Below are 24,312 nucleotides of genomic sequence, written 5' to 3' on the forward strand. Positions count from 1 at the left end.
CTGAAATTTTCCAATAGGATTAATGGTGACATTTTTGTTCTACAATTGTAGGAGGACAAAAGCAACCTGCACAAGAGGGAGAGAGAGTTTAATATCTTAAACAGGAATTTCAAACATGCAACCCATGGGCCACGTGAGGCCTGTAAAGTTTTTTCTGTATCCTGCAATGACACCTGGAATTTGTAAAATAATAATGTAAATTTTTTTCTTCAATGATAAAACCCTCAGGTCAATGTACCAATCATTGTGTGGAACTCGTGGTGATCTGAATTTAATACCCCCGATCTAGGATATACATGTATTTTCTCTTATTTTGAAAATGGACATAATGCTGAAAAAATCCTGACTGGCATCCTGGAAAAAAGCTGAAATCTGGCAGGGACAAAACAGTTACTTGCTCAGGATTTTAAACAAAAAAAGAAAAAATCCAAACTTTTGTGCAATTTTATGAATATGTTGATTGAGGGAAGTAAACTGTCTAATTACCTTTCTAGGCCTACCAGCCAGCTAGATCAAAAACCTTGGTATAAAATTCAATCTTTCTAAACTTTAAAATCAAAAAGTGTATTCCCTCCTCGCCTTAAATTTATCTTGCAACAAAAACCAGGACCTTCAAGAAAAGGAACTTGTGATGTTTTTTCTGATGAATAAAATAAGAATGTTTAATAGCTATGTACCTCCTCTGATGTTTTATCTCCATCTGAACCAGCATTTGATGCGTCATCTATGTTTTTGCTTTCAAGAACTTCTGAAGAAGAAAAAAAAACAGAACAGATACAGAAAAACCAATGAACAGATACATTAAATTGAATGAACAGATACAGTAAAATTAATGAATAGATATAGTAAAATCAATGAACAATACAGCATAATTAATGAATAGATATAGTAAAATCAATGAACAGATACAGAAAAACCAATGAACAGATACATTAAATTGAATGAACAGATACAGTAAAATTAATGGTACATTCAAACTTATTATAGAGATATTGGACCTTTAATAAACTTAATTAGAATGGATTATACCTGTATTTTCTTCTCACGATACATACCTAACAAACTACTGCAAAATATTTTACCATAAATACATGTTCTTGCTTATCAGGATCAAGTGCAAACTGTATCTAGATCCCAATTAACTGTAGCATAATAGGCTGACAGATCTGGATCTATGCAGTTTGTTGGGAAAAAGAAGCAGAACAAAGAACACAGACCTTGACCTACTGGTGCATTGTTTTTAATAGCAGATCATGGTCTATGATGTTTTAAGTCAGACTGAACTTGCAAGTCAGTATGTAGGGTACTCATTCAAATTTATCATGATACATGTATTGTTAGTCAAATAATGGCGTATAGTCAATGGTGTGTATCAAATTTTAACAATAAATATGCAACATCACCTTAAAAAAGTTTGTAAACTTAAGTCCTGTAATAAATACCAAAGTAATACTCATGAAATTTTTAATAATTTAATATTATAATTTGCTATTTTCTGCAAGCAGCTTATGGTATCAAATTTGCAATCATTTTTTTATAATTTCACATCTACCATATATACTCAAATATAAGCTACGTCCAACTGCACACAAACACAGACCCTTGTTTGACGTCTGATAATATGCCCAACAGATTGGGGTCTATGTTGTTCGCTCTACTGATTACTCCTTAAAGAAAAGCAGTGGAGACCTAAATCTGATGGAACATTATCCATTGGCAGGTGGACCCAACTTCAATATGAGTATATATGGTAATTAATAACAACAATCACATCCACCGTGTAGTTCTCAAAAAAACAGAATATCTACCTTTCTTTTGCTTTCGTTCTTTGACAAATGCTTTGGCATCCTTTCCAAACTTAGACTCTTTCTCATCTAGGAATCTGTACACCTTAAAGGCATTGTTTCCTTTCTTCACTCCCTGCTCCTTCAATTCTGTTACATCTGGGAGACTGTTCAGAGCACAGCGAAAATTGGCCTTCCAGCGCTTGTGATCGCTATCATAGTGTCGACCTGCATCCAAAGTAGGAGCACATTAATGACCAGACATGGTGGGTAGAGTTCATTTAAATTAGTGAATTACGAGTAATCTTACTCTTAACCCATAGTCATCAAACCATCTGTGCAAAAAAGACAAAAGCTGCAACACTAAAATTAATATTTAGATTCCCTTAATACATGTATCATTGAAGTTTATTATACATGTCAGGATAAAAGAATGCAAAGTTACAGAAGAACACAAGTTTTGAAACTTTAGTACGAGTTCAAATTTAATGCTCAAAAGTCTTTAGTGACTAAGGGACCAGGTTTTCCTCATTAGACTATAGTGACTAAGGGACCAGGTTTTCCTCATTGGACTTTAGTGACTAAGGGACCAGGTTTTCCTCATTAGACTTTAGTGACTAAGGGACCAGGTTTTTCTCATTGGACCTGAGTGACTAAGGGACCAGGTTTTCCTCATTAAGGATACAAGTACTTTTTAAACAAAAACAAAACTTGAAAGCTCAATTGGCATACACTGCAACTGCATAAAATTCATAAGACTAACACTGTACAGTTTGAATAAAGGAGAAATCATGCTGCACTGTAAACCAGATTCCTCTCACTGTATACCAGATTCCTCTAACTCAGATTTATGTTTTATGGCAAGCTTTCTCACATACCCACATTGGCCGAATCTGAGACTCAAACCCACACAGACAGAGGTGAGATGGCAGCGATCTGTAACAGAGAGCACTTTAGACCACTCGGGGCCGCCATTTTAGAGAGAAGAGGGAGCTAAACAGGGTCGTGTTAATGTGGGGTTTTACAGTATTTGACTTTTTTCCAGAGAAGGACTCATTGGCACATATACATGTATTCATGTCTAATGTATATGATGAACAGAGTATCAACACTGTTTATTTTCATGCCATCATGGCATGCAGTTCATCCATAATGCATGTAATTCCATTGAAAATTGCACGCTGATTTATAATATTCAATAATTTTGTCCCAGGTCATTGTGTCTGAATTCAACATCTAATATACAGCATGAACAGAGTATTAACACTGTTTACCTGCTGTCAGATATCGTACCACTGAGGCTGGCAATTAATCCAAAATACACATAATTCCATTGCAAAAACTGCATAAATACATAAACTATTCAATAATTTTGTCACACATCACTATGTGTCTGAATTCAATGGAAAAAATTAATTCAATAATTTTGTCACACATCACTATGTGTCTGAATTCAATGGAAAAAATTCACAGCAAAATTAGGTTAATAAGAAAGACAAAGCACATGTACGGTTCATTACGTTCCAGGGTCTATAAACAATGTCTGTACAAATTTCATACTGCTAACATTTTCTCATATGTGTTTCCATGCACATTTATCCACTGCAAATTTATAATAATTAACGCTTGTATGCCTATTCATTTGAATGACTACAGCAAGAATAATTAACAATCAACACATACTTTCCGTGTGCATATAACTTTTACTTCAGATTTTTTGAATACTGAAAGAAACATGTGAAAACTACTATACTAATCATTGCACAAAGTGCAGAGAACAATCGTGTTTGTGAACTTGCTTTTCCATAATGGTAAAATATTTTTATGAAAAATAGGAAATTAATAACAAGTTCATAAACAAACACCATACCCATGTCAAACCAGAGAACTAAGTGCAGTAGGCCTTCAATGGTCATGAGTCACTTTTATAAAAAAATTAAGCTGAACGCACGTACAAATTCATACTCTTTAAATTTCCAGCTAATAAAACAGACATTATTTACTGGTCAACTGATGCACTAACAGCATCACCAAGCCCAGCAATTTGGCAGCTTTCGTTTATTGATGTTTATTAAAATATGCGAGTCTTTAATCAACCACCACATTGTCTGCTGCTTGGTTGTGTATGCAGTTAAAGAAGAAACATATGTTGGCTATTGTTTGAGTAACGATTGTATACAGAATTAATTGAAGACAATCACAAAGACGACTTACTGGCTTTATTCATGGATCAGTAATAAGCAATGTTTCCAATAATGTTTATTTTGGCATAACACTTCAAGAATCTGTTAAATTTCAGAAGCTACGCCACAATCATATTATATTAAAATTCATACGCTAACCCCTCCTCAAAATGATAATAAAAGTTTTAGACACCATTTCTTGTACTAAAAGCAAAACATTTTTTCCCGGTATGAGAAAAATACATGTACATTATTTAAATTTTCAGGAAATATGCCATGATCGTATTGTATACGCATTCATATGTGAACTCTTCCCCAAAATGATAATAAACGTTTTACACACTATTTCTCATATAAAAATGATAATAAATTTGTTATACAATATTTCATGTATCTGACCCAAAAAATATTTTTTCATGTGCGAATGAATATATGAAATTTCGGGAGCCACACCACAACCGCATTATATCCGAATTCGCATTATAATGGGGTCGCACTGTATGTCATTTATTTCCCAGTATCTATTTCTCATTGGTTTTATGCAAAACTTTATTATTAAGTTGAACAATCTGTTTTATATATTTATTATTAACACATTTTGTATATTTATAAAAATTATTATATTAATTAATATTATCATACAAAACTGTATTCATATGTGTATGTTTGGAATGAGATACATCCAGCCATACGATTTTAAAAGAGCATGGCAAAAACTATAAACTGTAATTAATTTTAACTGATAGGAGTAACAAGATTAGAGTCTTGTAACTGCAAATTGGTAAAAATGCTAAATAAACTACCACTAAATTTTTTATTTTATTTTCAGAAAGTATTGTATTAAATTGCAGTCAGAAAGATTTCTAATCCACTTTGAAACAACCTCTGTAACATGTACATAGGAACAAAAGCACAAGTGACTTCATATAATACTGTTCATCATAACTTCGCTGTTGCTGATAAAACATTACTGTAACTATTCATAGACAACACACTGAAGCATTAAAGTCAATACATGACTGAACTAGATCCTTCTTTGCACTGGTATCAATGTGCATTGTGCAACGTGAATGATAGCTACTCAATTTCTAGCTTCATTACAACAATCCATTGATAAGATTGGAAACTTATTGTTTTATTATTTGCCTATGGTAGTAACAATATGCATTGGTAAAATAGTATTTGTTTCACTATCTTTTTCATATTCTGACAAAAATCAATGTTGTCCGAAAACAACCATGACTTTGCAGCATTTATTTTCAAATTCCATAACACAGTAATGTCCCATATGTTTCTGACCTACATGATTAAATAATTTCGCTAAATCTTCTATTAGATAATATCTAGACTTTATTTTGAATTTTCCTTAATCTATTTGCCCAATTATTTACGAAAACTGACAATGTATTGTTATCAGCTCTTAGAAACTTCAAATATGACGGAAAATGCCAACACGGGGAGATTCAGATGTTTTACAAGTTCAATGCTCATTGTGTTTGGTTTAAAAATGTTTCTCATATATAAATTTGGTAGCAAAATAAGCTTGGAATATGTCGATTTTGATGATACATGATGCATTTTTTTTAAATTGCCTAACTTTTCGTCAAGTCTGCATAAAGTTTGAGGGATTATTTCTTTGTGTAGGAATATCAGAGGAACGTGCTACAACCACTGACCAAATTGTTTACATCTTCTCTGATTGGACTGTAAATTTCATGAATATTCATGAAGTTTTAATAACCCGCATTTTGTAACAAAGAAGAGAGATGTCATGCAAATGCAGCATGATCAATGCTTATTTCCAATGATGCATGAAATCTGTTTCTTTCGACGATTATAACGTAATAATTCCATAAATATAGCATCAAATATCAAATGTGTTGCAATCAGATGACATGTATTGATGCTGCAATGAAAATTCTACACTTGGTCAACAGTTTCATCAGATTTCCAGGTAAACTGTCATCTTGTCTGTGTTACACTGTAGTTGCTACATATACATGCAAATTCTGATAAAATTTAGAAACAATTTACCTGTATGAATGGCCCACTTTTCAAATAAACTCGTGTCTTTTGCCATATTAAAACACTGATTGGCTGCATGTTTCCATGAGATTCTGAAGATTTTGTCTCTCTTATTTTGCCAGCACAACCCAACAACATCATTTTTGTCAAGATGCTCAATTAGCCATGGTCTCATACGCTGACGTTCTACAGGGCGTATGAAGCGACGTGGTGGTTTGCGCACAACAATCCTTCCAGCATCTGCCTTGGAGGCAGCAATTTCCTTTGACATTTTGGACCTAAAAGTTTAAGATAATCAAACAATGGCATAAACGATATTTTTAACATTATAAAAAAAAATTGGTTTTCTTCGTCAGTATTTGCATCTTTTCTACAAAGCAAAATCTGACAGGATGCACATCAACATTGACAATACACACTGTAAAAGAGTTCTTGAGGGAAAGCATATCTGCATATTTACGCCAACAAATTGACTATAAATGTATAAACACAATTTTTAATGCATTCAAATTATGCAAAACAATTTCAATTTGAATTTTAGTCCAAAGATTACAGCATACTTACCCTGCCATAAGCAGACCATGTTTTATTATGGCACATTAAATCAATATAAACTATGCTAGCGCTGCAAATTCATGATGCTTCATGGATGTTTGAAATGACGGTACTTCATGACAGTGAGTACAATCAGTCAAACAGACCCATATAATCAAATGCACCCTAAATCAGTTTTGGCCATTTAAATGATATGATTAGCATCTTGATGATTACAACTCAGTCTGTTCAGAAAATAGCCCACTGAATTTCTAAGAATGCTATTAGTTCCATATATGGGAGAAAAATATGCAATTCATTTAATTTTTATCAAGATTTATGCATCAATATCATTTGCAAGCTTGTTCTCTCTGTCCCAACTATTAGGAATGTCCACTTGATTTTATCGCTCATGCTGTGTGGCACATTACTAAATTTATCAAGATTACATATTGCTTTGACATAGCTTTCGGCCAATGAATTGTAAATAATGATAGATAGAAATCTCGGAAACGCTTAAATAGCATATTTTGACGTAAACTTTTGATCTGGGACGCAGAAAATCACCCATGCAGGAGTCCTCTGTACGTACTTTTTTGTGTGTGTAGCAAACAGGAAAGTTTAACGACACAGTAAATACGTTCTAATCACTATGAAAAATGAAGAATTACTTTTTTTTATAGTTTGTTGCTGACTTTCTTTGAACAAAGGTCGTCGGTTTAAAAGGCTCCCTTTGAAGGACCAAACAAATACCAGTTTGTCATTGCTGCAGCAACATCAGATAAGTGTAGAACAGTGAGACATATTTTTTTTATTTGCTTAGTTTATATCAGTGCTTCAAAGGTAATCAGTTTTCTTTGAAGTTCCAGCAACTATTTTTTCTGCCATCTGGTATTTGTTTTTAAAACTGGTGGACTCGAGTCATTATTACGTTCCCACCTTCCAAGGCCAGATATCAGCATAAGCGGATTATGATATAACAATGCACTGTTTGGGTGGTTTGTCAATATGAAACAAGGATTTGTTTATGTAACAATAGATTCAAGTGCATTTTTAATATCAAAGTTTGCGGCTTCTTGTTATGGTGCCTTTGAATTTCTCCACTCCACACCAAAGACTGTTTTTATCAGCCCAAAATGGTGTTGCCAAAAAATATCGCCAGATGGTATATTTTGTCAACAATAAGGAAAACAGAATCTCAATTTGCTACATTGGCAAAGCCCAGCACGACCCCTGTTATTGATTTCATTTCCAATTGTAGCTATATAAATATTGCCTGCAAACTGAAAATCAACACACGTTGAGACTTGGACAAAATGGCATTTGCAAATTTGGACATGTATTTTGGTGTTAATCGGAAAATTGATGACGATTTAAATGAGATTCAGATCTGTGCTAAAGTTGCTAGAACTGATAGCTCGGATGCGACACTATCCAAGTGTAAGAAAGTATGTGATGTCTGGCTTAGTATCTGGAACCAAAACTTTCCTTGGATTGACAAAATTCATTCTGATGGACAAACAAAGAGCTGCTTTGTATGCTATGCTTGAACATATGCTGCAAAGAGTGTTTCTGAGGCAAAGGGAATTTTTAATAAGGTAAAGTGTGTGACATTTGTGCATGTTTTTGGATTCTTTAAAGACGTTCTTGGAGTAGTAGGAAAGTTATCTCTAGTGTTTCAGCGAGACAATGTAGACATTGAGACTGAACATTATGGTGGCATCTACTCGATTGAAAATCACCCAGTTCAAAAACAAGAATGGGATAGAATTAGCCAAAGTGTATGATGAACTCGCAGTATCAAAGTCTTTATATCATGGGGTGAGGGTAAAAGACAGAGAACAACTCAGATTGCAGTTTCAGATTAATGCAAACAACTATCTGGACAAACTTGTAGAAAACTTAGATGCGAGGTTTGATGAACAATCAATGAAAAACCTTCAGCTTATGAACACTGCTGAACCAATACAAAGTAGAGTACCAAGAAATGCTAACAGTCTTGATGATCATGGTAAAAATGAACTATAGGAATTGATCAATATTTATCGTGGTGAGGATGGAGTTATTGATGGTGAAAGAGCACAAGCTGATTTCTACCAAGTGAAGATAGTTTTAAAAATCATTGAACTGCACACTGACAGAAGCCTGTACAACTCTACTGCAACAGTACAGAGATGATTTCCTGACTTTGCAGTCCTAGCTGCAATTGTGTTGGTCTCACCAGTGACATCATTGGCATGTGAGAGAGTCTTTACTGTGCAGAACAAAATCAAGACGAAGAGAAGGTGCAGACTAAAACATCAGACTGTAACACAATTGATTCGAGTCAAAGAAGAGTGACCTAATGTGGAGGAATACGATCCAAAGCCAAGCATCAGAACATTTTGTGAAATGAGACATAGACGAAAGTAAACAATATTGTAATTATGAATATGATATTTGTACCTGATATCAATTTTAACTCATACTTTTTTAAAGAATAATAAATAATTACCAATAAATAAAACTAACACATTTTTGTGTCTGTATATTCCTGGCATCTGAAAGGACAATTTAGCATGCTTCTGGGAGGGGACTCCTATTTTTACCAAATTAGGAGTCCTGGACTCCTAGGTTTAAAATGCTAGCGAGATCTCTGGATAAATCTTTTTCATGCTGATTATTTAATAAAAATGCAAGTACTGGAAACTTATTGAATTGAAAGTAATAATGATGGCAGTATTATCAGTGCTGATACTGATAGTTTCACCAAAGCAAATAAAGAAAATGGAATAATCACAATGCACATATCCCTAATAAAAGGACTGGCTTCAAATCACCAAATTAAAATTTCATTTTATCTACCAAAGTGCAGCAATCTGAAGCATTGTACCCATGCTAGAGTTATATGTTGGCACTGTTATTTCTTTCTTAATGTGTCTGAAAAAATTGTTACATCAAATAAAAACACGTGATCATAACTTAACAATACATATCAATATGTACTTGTATGCATTTACCAAATGAATTTAATGGAAGTTCATATTCATAATTGTGGTAATGTAATAAGCAAGTAATATGGAAAGTAAATAACGAATCAACTGATTAGAAGAGCTGCATAATTTCAACCCAAAGGACATTTAATGCCCCATATCAAGGAAAGTTGGGACAAACACTGGTTGTTATGTAAAATATCTTTGGATACATATTTCATATGGAAAATTCAAGTCTTAAACTTGATCACTGCTGTATGTGCAGTGTAATAACACTACTTGGTGTTTTTCCATAAAATGTGATTTCTTATTGCTATGATGGCTACCAAGTGAATTGCAAATCCAATACAATGTCATTCAGTGGTGTTTTTTTTTTTTACATAACTCAGAAAAATGCAGTTATAAAAAAAAAGCCAAGACATTTTGATTCCAAGGTTAGGTTATCCATGGGTTTCCAGCATAAAATATTGCATATAGTACTTCATACGAAAAGAATCTATGCAAAATTTACACAGGAAAATCACAACTTTGGAAAACAAGGATATTACTACACTGTGATATGGTTAGAGACCATGTTTTCAGCTTTGACTGAAAAAAACAGGACATAAAAATGTCATCAAGGGTTCACTTGGTTGAATATCACATTCTTTACAAGACACAATGAAGTAAAACATGGTACTTCCAAGTTCCAATTGTACAAAATTTAATTTTGGAAAAGAATAACTTATGCTGTATATATGAAGTACTCTTTATAAAACAAGACAATTACAATTCAAATAGAAGTGATTCGTACAACACATTCATGAACGGTTTCATCCAGATATGATTGCGTAAGCTGCGATAACTGACAAAAATGTTTAAAGGGTCTTTAACGTGCTGAGCAGACATGTTTGCTACGTTTTATCAAAAGAAAGTGAAATGCAACAAACTTGGACTTCCCAAGTCTTTACGGAATAATCCAAAGAAACGAAAGTGGAACTAAATCCAACCTGGATCAAGCATGGCTGCACAAGGACTGGTTTTCCCCAATCATCATGCTATAGTATAAAACAAGCGTACTGTCTATACATATATTATCAAAACTGCTCTGGAATTTCTACAAGTAACATACAATGCTATAATGTGTGTGACTGCTGCATACAAACTCATTTGATTTGTCCTTGACTGTGACACGACGAATATGAAAGTTGGGGAAGCCACCAAGGCTGTTATGGTTGCAAGCGGAAATCTACATTTATAATGTCGAGCTGAAAATCGGATTATGCTTACACAAAAATTATTCGAAATCAACAGAAACCCATGTGTATGTTATTCAAAAATAGCCAAGTGTAATGATCCTTTGGTGAGCGGTAGAACACAAATATTTCGTGTTGATACATTTGGTTGAAACCGAAACGAAGCAATATGCAAATTGAAAGTAATACTGCACCATTAGTGAAATGGATATTCAATAATGATTTTGATACAAAATTATCACTAACATATTATAATATATTGAAATGGTAACTGTATATTATTTATTTAATATAATTATTATTATTATTAGCTTCAACATTATTATTATTGTTGAATGAACATAAAGATTAGTCATTGCTGCTGAGTACTTAGACTGTATCTCTATTATTTTAACTCTCTTCGTGCTGAAAAAAGTTCATAAACGGGCGCTATGCCCGAATCAAGGGATGTAACCCCATGTGGGTACGTTCTGTCAGCTGAACCCAAATTGCATTTTGTAAAGGCTTGTAGAGGAACTAGAAGTCTTCAGTCTTTTTGCCCACTCTCTCTCAAAATCAATCGACATTATATTTTAATAAAACATAATGTTTTCTATCTGACTCGAGGCAAATGATACAAATAAATCGGAATTCAATATAGCCTGCAATGGTAAAATAATCATTTCTCAAAAGCATCCCAAATATTCCCCAGTTCATTTATGTGTGAACGCATAGTTAATATCATGCTTTAAAAAGTAAAAGCATTTTCTCCTTAGGCAAGGTCAACGTATATCACTGAATATTAGAAAACGTTATGTTCTGCTTACAAAAATTTAAGTTTGACTATTCGGGTTCTTTGTGGCATGCCGGAATTGGTATAAAAAAAAAAAAAAAAAAAAAAAAAAAAAAAAAAAAAAAAATATGCTGAAGTGGAGGATACAATAAACCGATAAGACTAAAATCGTGGTCAGGAATTGTTCGCATAAGAAATAGTCATCTTACATTATATAGATAATATAAAATCGGCTATTATGTCATTCCTTTAAAGCAAAGGAAATCCAGAAAACCTAGTTTAATGATATTTGACTGTATTGACATTCTGGTGATATATTTAATTCTGAAAGCAGTTTTTCAAAAAAGTTTTTATAAAAAATATAAAAAAAACTTAATAGTAATTCACAAACTTCGACGAATATATCATTTTAATTTCCTAAATGTGCCCCAAAATCTTGATCCCTCCGTTTTAAATATGTTTTTCTTCTTCACACTTTAATGGGTCATTCTTGGTGGATTATATATTTCTGTGTTTGTGTTACAGCTGTTTATTATGTCTGTATGTACTTACTGTGTCAGTATTATTTGACCGTTATGTGTATTACGACCTGTGTGAGTTGCTGATACTATAAATACAGTGAATGACGATTTCCAGAGCACATCACACTGAAAAATGTTTTGTTAGAATGTATCACATCGGAATATGCCACTGTTTGTTTATTGAGTTAAATAAAACAAATTATATGGGACAATTGCGATAAGTTCTTCATTCCCATGAAAAGTCCATCAGTTCGGTGGTGTCACAAGCGAGGCGCGGACAGCACCGGGTGACAACAGCAGAGGGGGTGACACCAAAATGACTGTCTACAAAATTTACTAAGGATTCTGTATGGCCTGTTGCGGAAGGAGGTCCCTGGGGGTGACACTATGAGTTGCCGCACTGTGTGACACCAACCCGAGTGACGCCACTGCATCAGTTTGCAAAAATGACAATAACAAATTAATTGCATTATACATTACAGCGGCAGTATCACAGCATGTTTTTTTAAATTTTTTTAATGTTTTACTAATTTCATGGTGTTTGTTTTTTAATAATATTATTATATGTTTTGTATCTTATATGTGTTGTCTAATGTTGTGAAGCGCTTAGAGCTTCTAAAGATTAGGCGCTATACAAAGTCCTCATTATTATTATTATTATTATTATTATTATTAAAAAGCAAACAAAATAAATACAAATCAAGATATTAATACAATTTGATGACTATTAAACAAAGCCCGGAAGCTAATTCAGTGTAGCATCTTTGTACATTATTAATGCCCTAGTAATTTCTTTCTTTTGTGGTCTAAAGTTGACATTGCCGGGGTGGGAGTGGGAGACAAGCGTCCAACTCCTCCAGAAATGCCCCATACGGCTTACATCTCTGATTGCCTCTGTCAACTAAAATCCAGGTCCTGGCCTTCGCGAGTGGCTTAGATGTGAAGTCCGGCGGACCACATTTTCCACTAACAGGAGAAGGGGTGGAGGCGGGCCACTGGCGCCTTAAAACCAGTTGCTTCGGGTAGATGAGACTCGTAAACCTTGGACGGTAGCTCATCTAGGAGAAGGAAAACTCCGATTCCAAACCTCTGCTACCTTGCGGCTATACCCACTCATGGGAAAGGCTAAGGGAGTAAACCCCTACAGAAAATCCGGAGACGGAGTCCCTAAGGCGGTCTGACACTGACTTCAACGTCATACCGGCATCTCATGCGACTCCGTTATTGCCAAGCTGTATCGGCACTCGTCTTTCCCTTGGGCCCACCAACTGCGTGGAGAGCGGGGATCTGCTGAATGGACAACAGCTCATCCTCCATACCACCCTGCCCAGGCTTCGTAGCTCCACTGGTGGAGAGGGCACTCCAGCGTCGTCGTACGGTGTCGGCACAACACGAGAAGTAGCAGTTTACCGGTTCTAAGTCTCAAAGCTCGATTAGCGTAGAGTTTGGCGCCCGGGGTTACTTCTGACGGTGGGAGAGATCACCAGGTCTCACTGGACAGCTACCGCCCGCCTCAATTTGGGCAGCCCCCAGTCAGTAGGGTGCTTCCAGCCATGACCTGCCTGCTTCACTGGGTGCGTGGAGTTTAGAGAACCATCTTGACAAGTGGGCCACAAACCTCCGCACCAGAAAAGACTCAAAGAAGAAATAAAAAGACTCCAGCTCTTCGTTTTGCAAACTGGAACATCAGGACCATGTGTCCTGGATTGACCGCTGACCTACAGCAGATCGACGATGCACGGAAGACTGCTGTCATTGACAGAGAACTCTCCCAATGTTCAATCGACATTGTCTGCCTTCAGGAGACCCGACTGGCTGATAGCGGCACCATCAGGGAAGCCAATTACACGTTCTTTTGGCGGTGAAGTCCTCGGATGAACATATGCATCACGGTGTAGGCTTTGCCGTAAAGAACACTCTAGTCGCCTTCATTGAACCTCCGTCATCGGGTACTGAGAGAATCCTTGCCCTCCGGCTGTCAACATCATTAGGCCCGGTCAACATCTTCAGCGTGTACGCCCCAACCATCTGCTCCACCGAAGAGGAGAAAGACGAGTTTTATGAGGCTCTGGATCAGGCAATATCCAGTATTCTCAACAATGAAGGCCTTTACTTACTAAGAGACTTCAGTGCTAGAGTGGGAGCTGACCATGTGGCCTGGTTCACCTGTCTCGGCTTTTACGGAAGGGGTAAGATCAACGAGAATGGTCAGCGACTGCTGAAGATGTGCTTCTCCCACAGCCTATGTGTGACCAACACTTTCTTCAAATGCAAGGAGATCCACCTGGTGTCATGGAGACACTCACGTTCACGCCACTGGCACCAGCTAATCTTCGTCATCACCAGGCGTGCAGAACTGGCCAGTGTCCTCCTCACTCACAGCTACCACAGTGCAGACTGCGGCACGGACCATTCCCTCTTGGCCAGCAAGGTGCGAATATTACCCAAGAAGTTGCACCACGCCAAGAAGAAGAGTCACCCGCACATCACCACCAGCTGTTCAAGCAACCCAGAGAAAATACAGCAGTTCATCAGCAAACTGCTGTAAGCTCTCACCAAAGTGACACCCGATGACACCATTGACTCCAAGTGGTCCCATCTCCGTGACACTGTGTACAATTCAGCCATCACAGCTTACGGGAAGAGGGAACGAAAAAATGTCGACTGGTATGAGGCAAACTGGGAGGAGATGGAGCCCGTGACTGAGGAAAAGAAGAAAACCCTCCTGGCATACAAGGCTGCACCTAGATCCAGAACACTACAAGCCCTCATGATTGCAAGAAACAACGCCCAGAAGACCTTCCGCCTCTGTGCCAACACCTACTGGCTGAACCTTTTCAACAGTATACAGACAGCTGCCGACACCGAGAATGTATGAGGGTATCAAGAAGGCGACAGCCCCGCCCCAAGACCGTCCCCCTCAAGTCCAAAACGGGCGAAGTCATCACAGACCAGGGGAAACAACTGCTGCGATAGGTTGAGCACTATCTCGAGCTATATGCAACCCAAAACAACGTCACTGACACTGCCCTGGCCGCCATTCCAGACCTGCCTATCATGGAGGAGCTAGACACACAGCCCACCCTGGAAGAGCTCGGAAAAGCCATCGATTCCCTTGCCTGTGGGAAGGCTTCTGGAAGCAACAACATTCCGTCTGATGTCCTCGAGAGCGGGAAACCAGCACTGCTCCAGCCCCTACACATACTCCTCTGCCTTTCCTTGGAACAGGGATGCGTCCCACAGGACGTGCGTGATGCCAACATCGTCACTTTGTACAAGAACAAAGGAGACAATGCTGACCGCAACAACTACCGGGGCATCTCCCTCATCAGCATCGTCGGAAAGGCTTTCGCCCGTGTTGCCTTGGCGCGCTTGCAGATCCTAGCCTCTCGCGTCTACGCAGAGTCCCAGTGTGGATTTCGAGCCGGCAGGTCAACTGTAGACATGATCTTCTCACTACGCCAGCTGCAGGTGAAGTTTCGCGAGCAGCAGACGCCCCTCTACATTGCCTTCAAGGACCTGAAGAAGGCATTTGACCTGGTCAGTCGGAGTGGACTCTTCAGACTCCTGCAGAAGATCGGCTGCCCTCAACGTCTGCTTGCTGTCCTCATGTCGTTACACGAGAACATGCACAGTACAGTGTGCTTCAACGGCGCAACATCAGAGGCCTTCTCAGTCATCAGCGGAGTCAAATAAGGCTGTGTCCTTGCATCGACGCTCATCGCCGTCTTCTTTTCCATGCTTCTCCAGTACACCTTGAAGGAATGCAGCGAGGACGTGTACATCCATACCAGGGCTGACGGCAAGCTATTCAACATCGACCGTGTCCCTGCTAAGACTATAGTCACAGAGGTACTCATCCTTGAATTGCTCTTCGCTGACGATGCAGCCTTGGCATCACACACGGAAGATGGACTTCATCAGCTGGTATGCCGCCTCTCCCACGCTTGCAAGGAAAGTGGACTAACCATCAGTTTGAAGAAAACGAACGTCATTTCGCAGGAGGCAGACTCCCCTTCCTCTGTCACCATTGATGGGTACAACTTGGAAGTTGTCGAGAACTTCACATACCTCGGGTCCAACATCTCCAGTTCACTCTCCATTATTCTGAGGTGAACGGCAGGATTGCCAAGGCAGCAGCAGTGATGGCCAGACTTAACCAGAGGGTCTGGAACAACCCCAATCCTGCGTGCTCAGCTCACTCCACATGGACCACGTATGCAAGACACGAGAGGACACTCACCAGCTTCCACCTGAGATGTCTGCGGCGCATTCTGCACATCCAGTGGCAGGATAAAGTACCCAACATAGAGGTTCTAGAACGCGCCAACATGAACAGCATGTTCTCCATTCTCAGCGAGAGGCCCCTTCGTTGGATCGGCATTGACAAGAGAATGGACCCAGGCCGCATTCCCAAAGACCTGTTATATGGGGACTTAGCAGAAGGTGCACAACCGACTGGACGACCACGTCTGCGTTACAAAGATGTTTGCAAGAAGGACACGAAGACGGCCAACATCAATGCCAACGACTGGGAGAGCTGTGCTAAGGACCGTTCCACCTGGCGGATAGCTGTCAGGCAGGGAGTTCAAAAGGCCGAGGGAGACAGAAAAAGAAAACAAGCTGTAAAGAGAGCTAGAAAGAAGGATAAACAAAAGCTTACTCTAGAGCTACACCATCGTCTCCCGTAGATGGACGAATGCCAAGTAATTTCTGTGTTGTTGCTGCTGTTAAACAACTGATCATAAAATATTATTCGGCAATATAGACATTTCAACCACTAATTATAAGCTTAGCAACACAGACGGCACTTTAAAATACTGAGTCAAATGTCCATTACCATCGTAAGAGAGAAGTGTGGTGGCTCTCCTTTTCTCCCCATTTGTACAAGTGTAAAGAATTCATTTCTCGACAATTTTAGCATACTTATGTCAGTGAGATATTCATACTTTTCAAGAGACAGAGATAGAAAGACGTAATGGTGTCTAGAAACATGGAAACGTGCAACTTAACGGTACAACAAATTACTCAGGATACGTAATCTTCAGTTCGAACAAATGTCGCATCACTTTCCTCTTGAGAATTATGTCGGCATTCTGCGTTCTCATATTGACTGACAAATAGCTAGATCACTAAGAATAAACGAAACCTTGGTTTACACGAAAAGGACATCATCTTAATGCACATATTATTTAAGTTTCTCATAATCAATTTCAGCAAAGTCAAGCGCATAGCACCATAAGTCTCAATACATTTAATTTGTTTTAAGTCCAAGACACAAATCCCAAGTTCAAGTCTTGGCAAAACAATTACGAACACCTTGCTCGAATTATGCTTATAACGACGCTACTCAACTGCCACATACATATTTACTCATCGATTTAAAAAATCCTTATCACTCCCACTTATTTAATATTTGGTATGGTTTTGTTTCACGACTGGCGTCAAGAAGAAAGTCATTTACACGCCGCCTTCCTAATTTTCGTCTGTCTAAAATAGTTATAAAATATCATTCACGACTTTTCTTTCTGACAGTATTCAATATGATATCTTTTTTATCTTTTCCTGTCACATTGATTCGTACACTGTATGGCATCAGGCGCGAGAAACAAAATGCACATGTGAGTTCATATTTGTTAGAATCTAGGCTTGTGATGGTATACGTTGACAACCCGTAATTAACTACAATGCACTATCCACGTTCTTCATCAAATTTGTGAAGGGAAACAAAACAAGTAGCTTTGACATAGCTAGCTAATTCAAAAATCGATCACACAAATCATCTTGAAACCATGCGGAAGTGAACCTCTACTTGGTATCATGATTCGTTCGCTGCCACGGTGGAATCCTAAATCCAAAGCTATAATAACAAAATGTAAACTCAAGATAACATTTAAAAAGGAAGAGAGTTTCAGCGAGTTCACACTCTAATAAGACGAAAACGCAACAGAAAATGGTTACTTCACGAAATAGAGGTACTGCCGCCTGTAAGGGCATGTCTTCACGAAAACCTCGATCTTTGACTGTCTCCCTTTTTTTCTTTTTCTACTCTTTCTCCGCTAAGGATGGTACCAGCCAATGAAAATAATGGAAACCCATATCTAAAGAAATGTCTTCTCTGTCCACGTCTTCTTACACTGTTCTGGCTTATGCAGCTGCAGCCACAAAGGTGATACATTAAGACAAATGTACAGGACAGAACATACATGTTTATTTTTACACAGGCTCCATTTTGTCCGTTAAGAATGCCTATTCGTCCATTGCTGCTCAAAGTCAATTTGATACCACGTCAAGACATTCAGAGGAGACGGTTAACAGTATAAAAGAAGATTTGTATGGGCAGCCGTCGCCGCCAAAATTACATTAATCAAATGATCTAGTATGAAATCAAATGATACAACCTAGCAAATGAAATGATAAATCCAGATTCCAAATGATGTGGTGTCACATGAAATGATTTAACGAATAAAACCGAATGATGCTTTTAAATTTCAAATGACGTGGTATTAAATGAAATGATGTAGAGTGAAATGAAATGATTTAACCCATCAAACGGAATGATGAATTCAGATTCCAAATGATGTTTTGTGATATGAAATGATATAGCATGAAATTAAATGATTGAACCCCAAAAATGAAATAATGAATTCAGATTTCAGATGATGTTGAGTTAAATGAAATGATCTGGTATTAAATAAAATGATTTAAATAACAAAACGGAATGATGATATATGCTTCCAAATGACGTGCTATTAAATAAAATGATGTAGTCTAAAATTAAACGATTTAACTCAACAAATGAAATCATGAATTTAAATTCCAAATGATCTGGTATTAAATAAAATGATTTAAAGAACAAAACGGATTGATGAAATCTGCTTCCAAATGACATATTATTAAATGAAATTACGTAGTATGAAATGAAATGATTTAACTCAACAAATGAAATGATGAATTCAGATTCCAAATGATGTGGTATTAAATTAAATGATTTAAAGAACAAAACGGATTGATGAAATCTGCTTCCAAATGACGTAGTATTAAATGAAATTATGTAGTCTAGAATTAAATGATTTAACCCAAAAAATGAAATGATGTATTCAGATTCCAAATGATCTGCCATTAGTTGAAATGGTCTGAAGAACAGAATGGAATGATCAGCTCATATTCCAAATGATGTGGTATTAAATGAAATGTATGGAAAGAAAACGGTCTGATCAAAATGTAAATCAGCTAGCGTAAATCCAAACAAACACAGGGGGGCGCTGTTATCTATGACGTATGATGTCAGCACGCCGAAACATAATCGACGGGCGTATTTACAGCATTCGGCTGAGATTTTTGCAGACGACGGTTGGACAGCAAAGCAAGGGTGAGCGTTTCTTTTCGTATTTTATAAACAAGAACCATGTTTTCCGATCAGCATAAAGTGATTTTATCCACATTAATGAATGTGCGTATATTTTTTTTTTATTTTTTTTTTCAAGTTCTGCCATGTACTGCGTGAGTTTCTTAGGCTTCAACAAAGCGAGATCTATCAACTAAAGAGATTAAATCTTGATTTTATTTGATCATTATTATTTACCATGTTTAATGACCTTACACACTAAGCCAAAAATGTGTTTCCCGTCACTTTTGGTATATTTTACATTACCGGCCCTAAGTGCATACGCATTATTCGTCCAAGGTCTATATGCTATCAATTCTTTATCCGCCATTGAATCCAGTTTGCAGCGACATATTAGTGCTTTTTTTTTCTTCTTTTATATTTCCTCTTTGATATCGAATATAATTTTTCTTAGAATCCCTTATTCACGATTCTTAGTGTACTTCAAACACCCCACTCTCCTTTCCAAACGTATTGGAAATTGGGGGGGGGGGGGAGGAACTTGGTCATATATTGTGAAAGAATAATACGTGAACAAAAAAACAGTGACCTCCTTTGGAGTGTTTTATGGCGAAGAATAAGCACAGATCATGTTTGAATAAACCCACAATTTAGCAAATGATGTATGAAAATAACAAGAAAAGGCTATGGATTCTATCAGAATTTTCACAAAAAAAAAAAAAAAACATCATCCGCGATTTGTAAGTGATACCACGTAGCCCTTAGGGTAAAGACGTTCTCTCTCTCTCTCTCTCTCTCTCTCTCTCTCTCTGCAATAGAACGGTCGAAGCTTGTACTTTCTGCTTTCTGCTGACCGCTGGACCAATGCTAGATTTTACCTGATATCCATCGATTTAAGTAGTGTCTATTTGGTATTTATTTGTACTTAGCTCAATTGCCTGTTTCAACATAAAATAAAATTCTCGAAAAGTAAACAAAAAATAATAATAATGGGATGAGCAAATTTTTTTTAAAAAAATTGAATTTAAAAATACAAAAAGGTGTTTAAAAAATTGCGACCTCTTCTTTGGCAGCCTGACACTTAGAAAGATAAATGTGGGTATCAATATAAAAAAGCCATTCATTTTCAAGATAAAAAATTTCAAAAAGGAAAATTGGGATGAGCGAATTTGAAAGAAATGCCAAAAAAGGTATTTGCAAAAAATTGGGATGCCACCGCGAGTTTCGAACTCTCGACATCTTGTTTTACAGAAGCGAGGCATATTTTATCACTTTTCTACTTTGATGTCATTGGCAGTGCCAACAAGAACAAAATATCAAAATTAATAATAATAATAATAATAATAATAATAATAATAACAATAACAATAATAATAATTATTATTTGTCATGTCAAAAGTAACAAATTGTCATTGCCACAAGAGCAATGTTTGTTTTAAAGCATAAATACATTCTAACTTTGCATGCAAGCAGTGGCGTACTAAAGGTAAATGGCGTCGGGACGACGATGATAGCCCAAGGGGGTTTTGGCGCCACAACACCTCTAGCGCCCATCCATGGTTTTGATGCCAATGCCACTAGCGCACGGAGCAAACACTCCGTCCGTATCCCAAACCCTCTTTTACAACACTATTGCATGCAACTTTATATTAACTACTTCCTTCTCCTGACATCATAGACCTAAAATCAACGTTTCTTAATCGTATGCTTCCAAATATAAGTCAAGCCCAATAGCTCAGTGGAGCCCACCCCCACCCCAGGTTTGATCTCCTTGTTATGCCACTTAATATCAGATAAAATGAATGAGCGATATTAGTTTATTACTAAAATAGTCCATTTTAGTCAGAAGAGATTCAAACTTAGAACTAAAGTAGGACATTATCATCGTTGTGTATTCCGAGACGATGAAACGTAAGGTAGCTAGGGTATATCACCCTTAGCTGATGATGTGATAATCTGTGGAAGTGAGAAAAAATAATTGACACGTTTGTGTAATTGTGTCACAGACACACAAATATAAAAACCAAATCCACAAAAGCACTGTACCTCTTCATCAAATATTTAAGTCCAATTTTCATCGGTTCCCAAAAGTGTTTTAGCAGAAGAGTTTTTTTAGATGATCACAAATATATACAATCAGGTTAAAAATAATATATACAATCAGGTTAAAAATAAAGTTCAAGCAAAAAATAAGCAACCTCCAGCTCATCATCATTACCATTAGCAGCACTATCATCATTGTTGTCATCACCATGCCATTATATCAATTTAGATAATTCATTTTCTTCTTGTTCTTGCTTTTCTTCTTATTCTTCTTGTAATAATGATAGGAAGAAGAATAAATAGATTTATTTATTTATTTATTTATTTATTTATTTATTTATTTATTTATTTATTGTCATGGTAGCTTATAACTTTTCCGTACTGACTAATTTTAAGATCAACCAGTAACAGCATTGTCTCCAAAATTGTATAATCCTGTCTGTTTTACAGGCTTCCACATATCAAGAAACTCTGTGCATATGTTGCTTTATTTCTTATTAATTGGTCACTATAAAGGAGGCTGTACTTTAGGCATGACATTGTTTTTTAAATGCATTACCAGTAAACGGTAATAATATATGGTACATGTATATTAGAAGTAACACTGAAGAAACTATAGCCATTAAAATATTAAAATATTAAATTAAAATAAATAATTTAAAATAAAAATAAAAATTAAATTAAAATAAAATTTTTGAAATGATATTAACATAGAAGTTTATAAAAGTTTATGATTAAAATTTACATGAACCTTATGCATGCAGCATTCGTGCAACAAGTTTTATCAATTTGCATAATAATTAAATAGTTATTCTTTTGTAGTTTCTATTTCTGTCCACATTTCATCTTTTTTCATAAGCCAAACTTTTAGTCTTTTATCTTCCAATATATATAAAACCTAGTACCAAAATAATAACTTTGTATTTTATAAGAATATCTAGTTTGAATGAATTATTAATGTCAGGTAGTTTCATAATTCCATTCCAGTTTCCATCTGCACATTATTTCTGGTGCGTCTACATTTTTAATAAAAACGAAGATGGAAGCTTCATGGTAATATATGGTTTTGTAAAGTTCCTTGAAAAATTGTGAAAACAAAATATTTTACAAGAATCATAGAGACATGATCCTGGGATAATTCAGAAAGAAGAAAAGAAATTGATTCCATTGCTGTCTTTCTTTCGATATATGTTTCAACACTACAAGGACTTCCATATTTGTAAAGTGGTATGTGATGAGCCCTTAGAAAGATAAACGGTCCACATCTCCAAATAGATCAAACAAATCAACATGGAACGTGTATCAACAATTAGCATCTCTTGATACTTTAAGTTTGGGTCTGTATGAAGTGTTACAACTTTATAGTGTTAAACTAAGTAACAGAAACAAGCGAAACCGTAAAGTTTAAGAAAATCTAACTTTGTGCACCAACAACAGATTTATTATGTCAAGTAAATTCTTCTTCTTCTTCTTCTTCTTCTTATTATTATTATTATTATTACTATGTTGTTGTTGTTGAACATGATATTTGTGCTGCTGGTGTCTTTAATTTATTATCTTGATATTGTTTTATTGTGGTGCTGTACACACCTACAAGCACTTCTCCGCATTTTTCTGACATGACTGGAGGCGCCACCAGTTACTGGTCTAAGTGGTGCTAAATAGTGATGGTGATTGTAATGTCTTGTTATTGAAGAATAACTCCAGTAGCGATCTATAACTTTTCTCATAAATTTTATTCAATAAAATATGTATATATGTCAGCAGTATCACATGCGCAGGCGCGCACTGAGACAATATATTATGAAAAGGAGAGCGATAGATGCATTCCAATCAATATGTTGTACAGCAAGTATGACTTAGAACGAGATGAGAATAATGATAGCGTATGACATGAAATTAATATTACGTATAAATATGAGTGACAGCATCATACGTGGTAATTTTTCTAAAAGAAATTTGTTCACAGTATAAAGATTTAGTTTCTAATGATTCGACGCCAAACTATATAACAATATGTTCGGTAAAAGGACAAATAATGTCAATACAGTTTCTGGTCTATCGATACTACGCTCTATGCCAAATTATAACTTTCTTCTTTCTAAGCCCGAAATGGAATTGTATAAAAATAGTGTGGGTCCAATCATTTGGAACTGTCTACCTATAGATGTTAAAGAAGAACCATCAGAGCATTCCTTTCGTCACAGGAGTTTGAAATGGATACAATCTAAATGTCTATAACCGGTTATGGTCAGCTTTCCCCTCTGTGTGTGTTGTGTGTGTGTGTGTGAACGAAAAAGCTTTGAATCATGCATGTTGGTGTACACAATGCTTTCTGTGCTATATCAACACTTAATTGTTCCTGTGTATATCAATCAAACCTTTTCTGTATGATGTTTGTTTCTCAACTGTATTTTATATATTTGCCTCTACATATGTAGATAATAAAGTGCCACAAGTGAGGTTAGTTTCGGTACTAATTGTGTTACCATCATCACATAAGACTATTATTATTATTATTATTATTATTATTACAAAATGCAAAGAGAAATTAACATTGAACCAAAGGTGGAACACAAAGAGAAACGCGTGAAATTAATATGTAAATCTCAGGTGTAGATATGAGTTACGCGATCAGTGAAGTATGCAATAATAATAATAATAATAATAAATTATCTTTAACGAGGATAACACATTTGGTCATGGCTGACCCATCTGCCGTGTGGTCCTCAGTTTTTGTAATCGGCTATGTTAAAATTTTTTTTAAATATTTAAAACAAAATAAGAAAGAAAGAAAATACACAAAATAAAAATATAAGATCATGCACATAACCAGGTATCGTCGCACACTCATTCTGACTATGTGTGACTATACTGGGAAACATACAACTATGA

General features: G+C 36.3%; 1 protein-coding gene across 1 annotated transcript in view; it reads right to left on the minus strand.

Annotated features, from left to right (window-relative positions):
• LOC149793690 (uncharacterized) overlaps positions 1-10,903 on the minus strand; it is a 52,457-nt gene extending 41,554 nt beyond the window's left edge. The window contains exons 1-4 of the mRNA XM_089967671.1: positions 10,768-10,903; positions 6,002-6,270; positions 1,809-2,012; positions 678-748 (exon numbers count right to left, since the gene is read on the minus strand). Coding sequence (XP_089823797.1) covers positions 678-748; positions 1,809-2,012; positions 6,002-6,263 — 537 coding nt within the window. The 5' untranslated portion in view covers positions 6,264-6,270; positions 10,768-10,903. The remainder of the gene's footprint in view (positions 1-677; positions 749-1,808; positions 2,013-6,001; positions 6,271-10,767) is intronic.
• Positions 10,904-24,312: the final 13,409 nt, after the last annotated feature.

The sequence above is a fragment of the Sinohyriopsis cumingii genome, chromosome 8 (assembly GCF_028554795.1).
Source record: "Sinohyriopsis cumingii isolate HCF-2022 chromosome 8, ASM2855479v2, whole genome shotgun sequence".
NCBI classification, from domain to species: Eukaryota; Metazoa; Mollusca; class Bivalvia; order Unionida; family Unionidae; genus Sinohyriopsis; species Sinohyriopsis cumingii.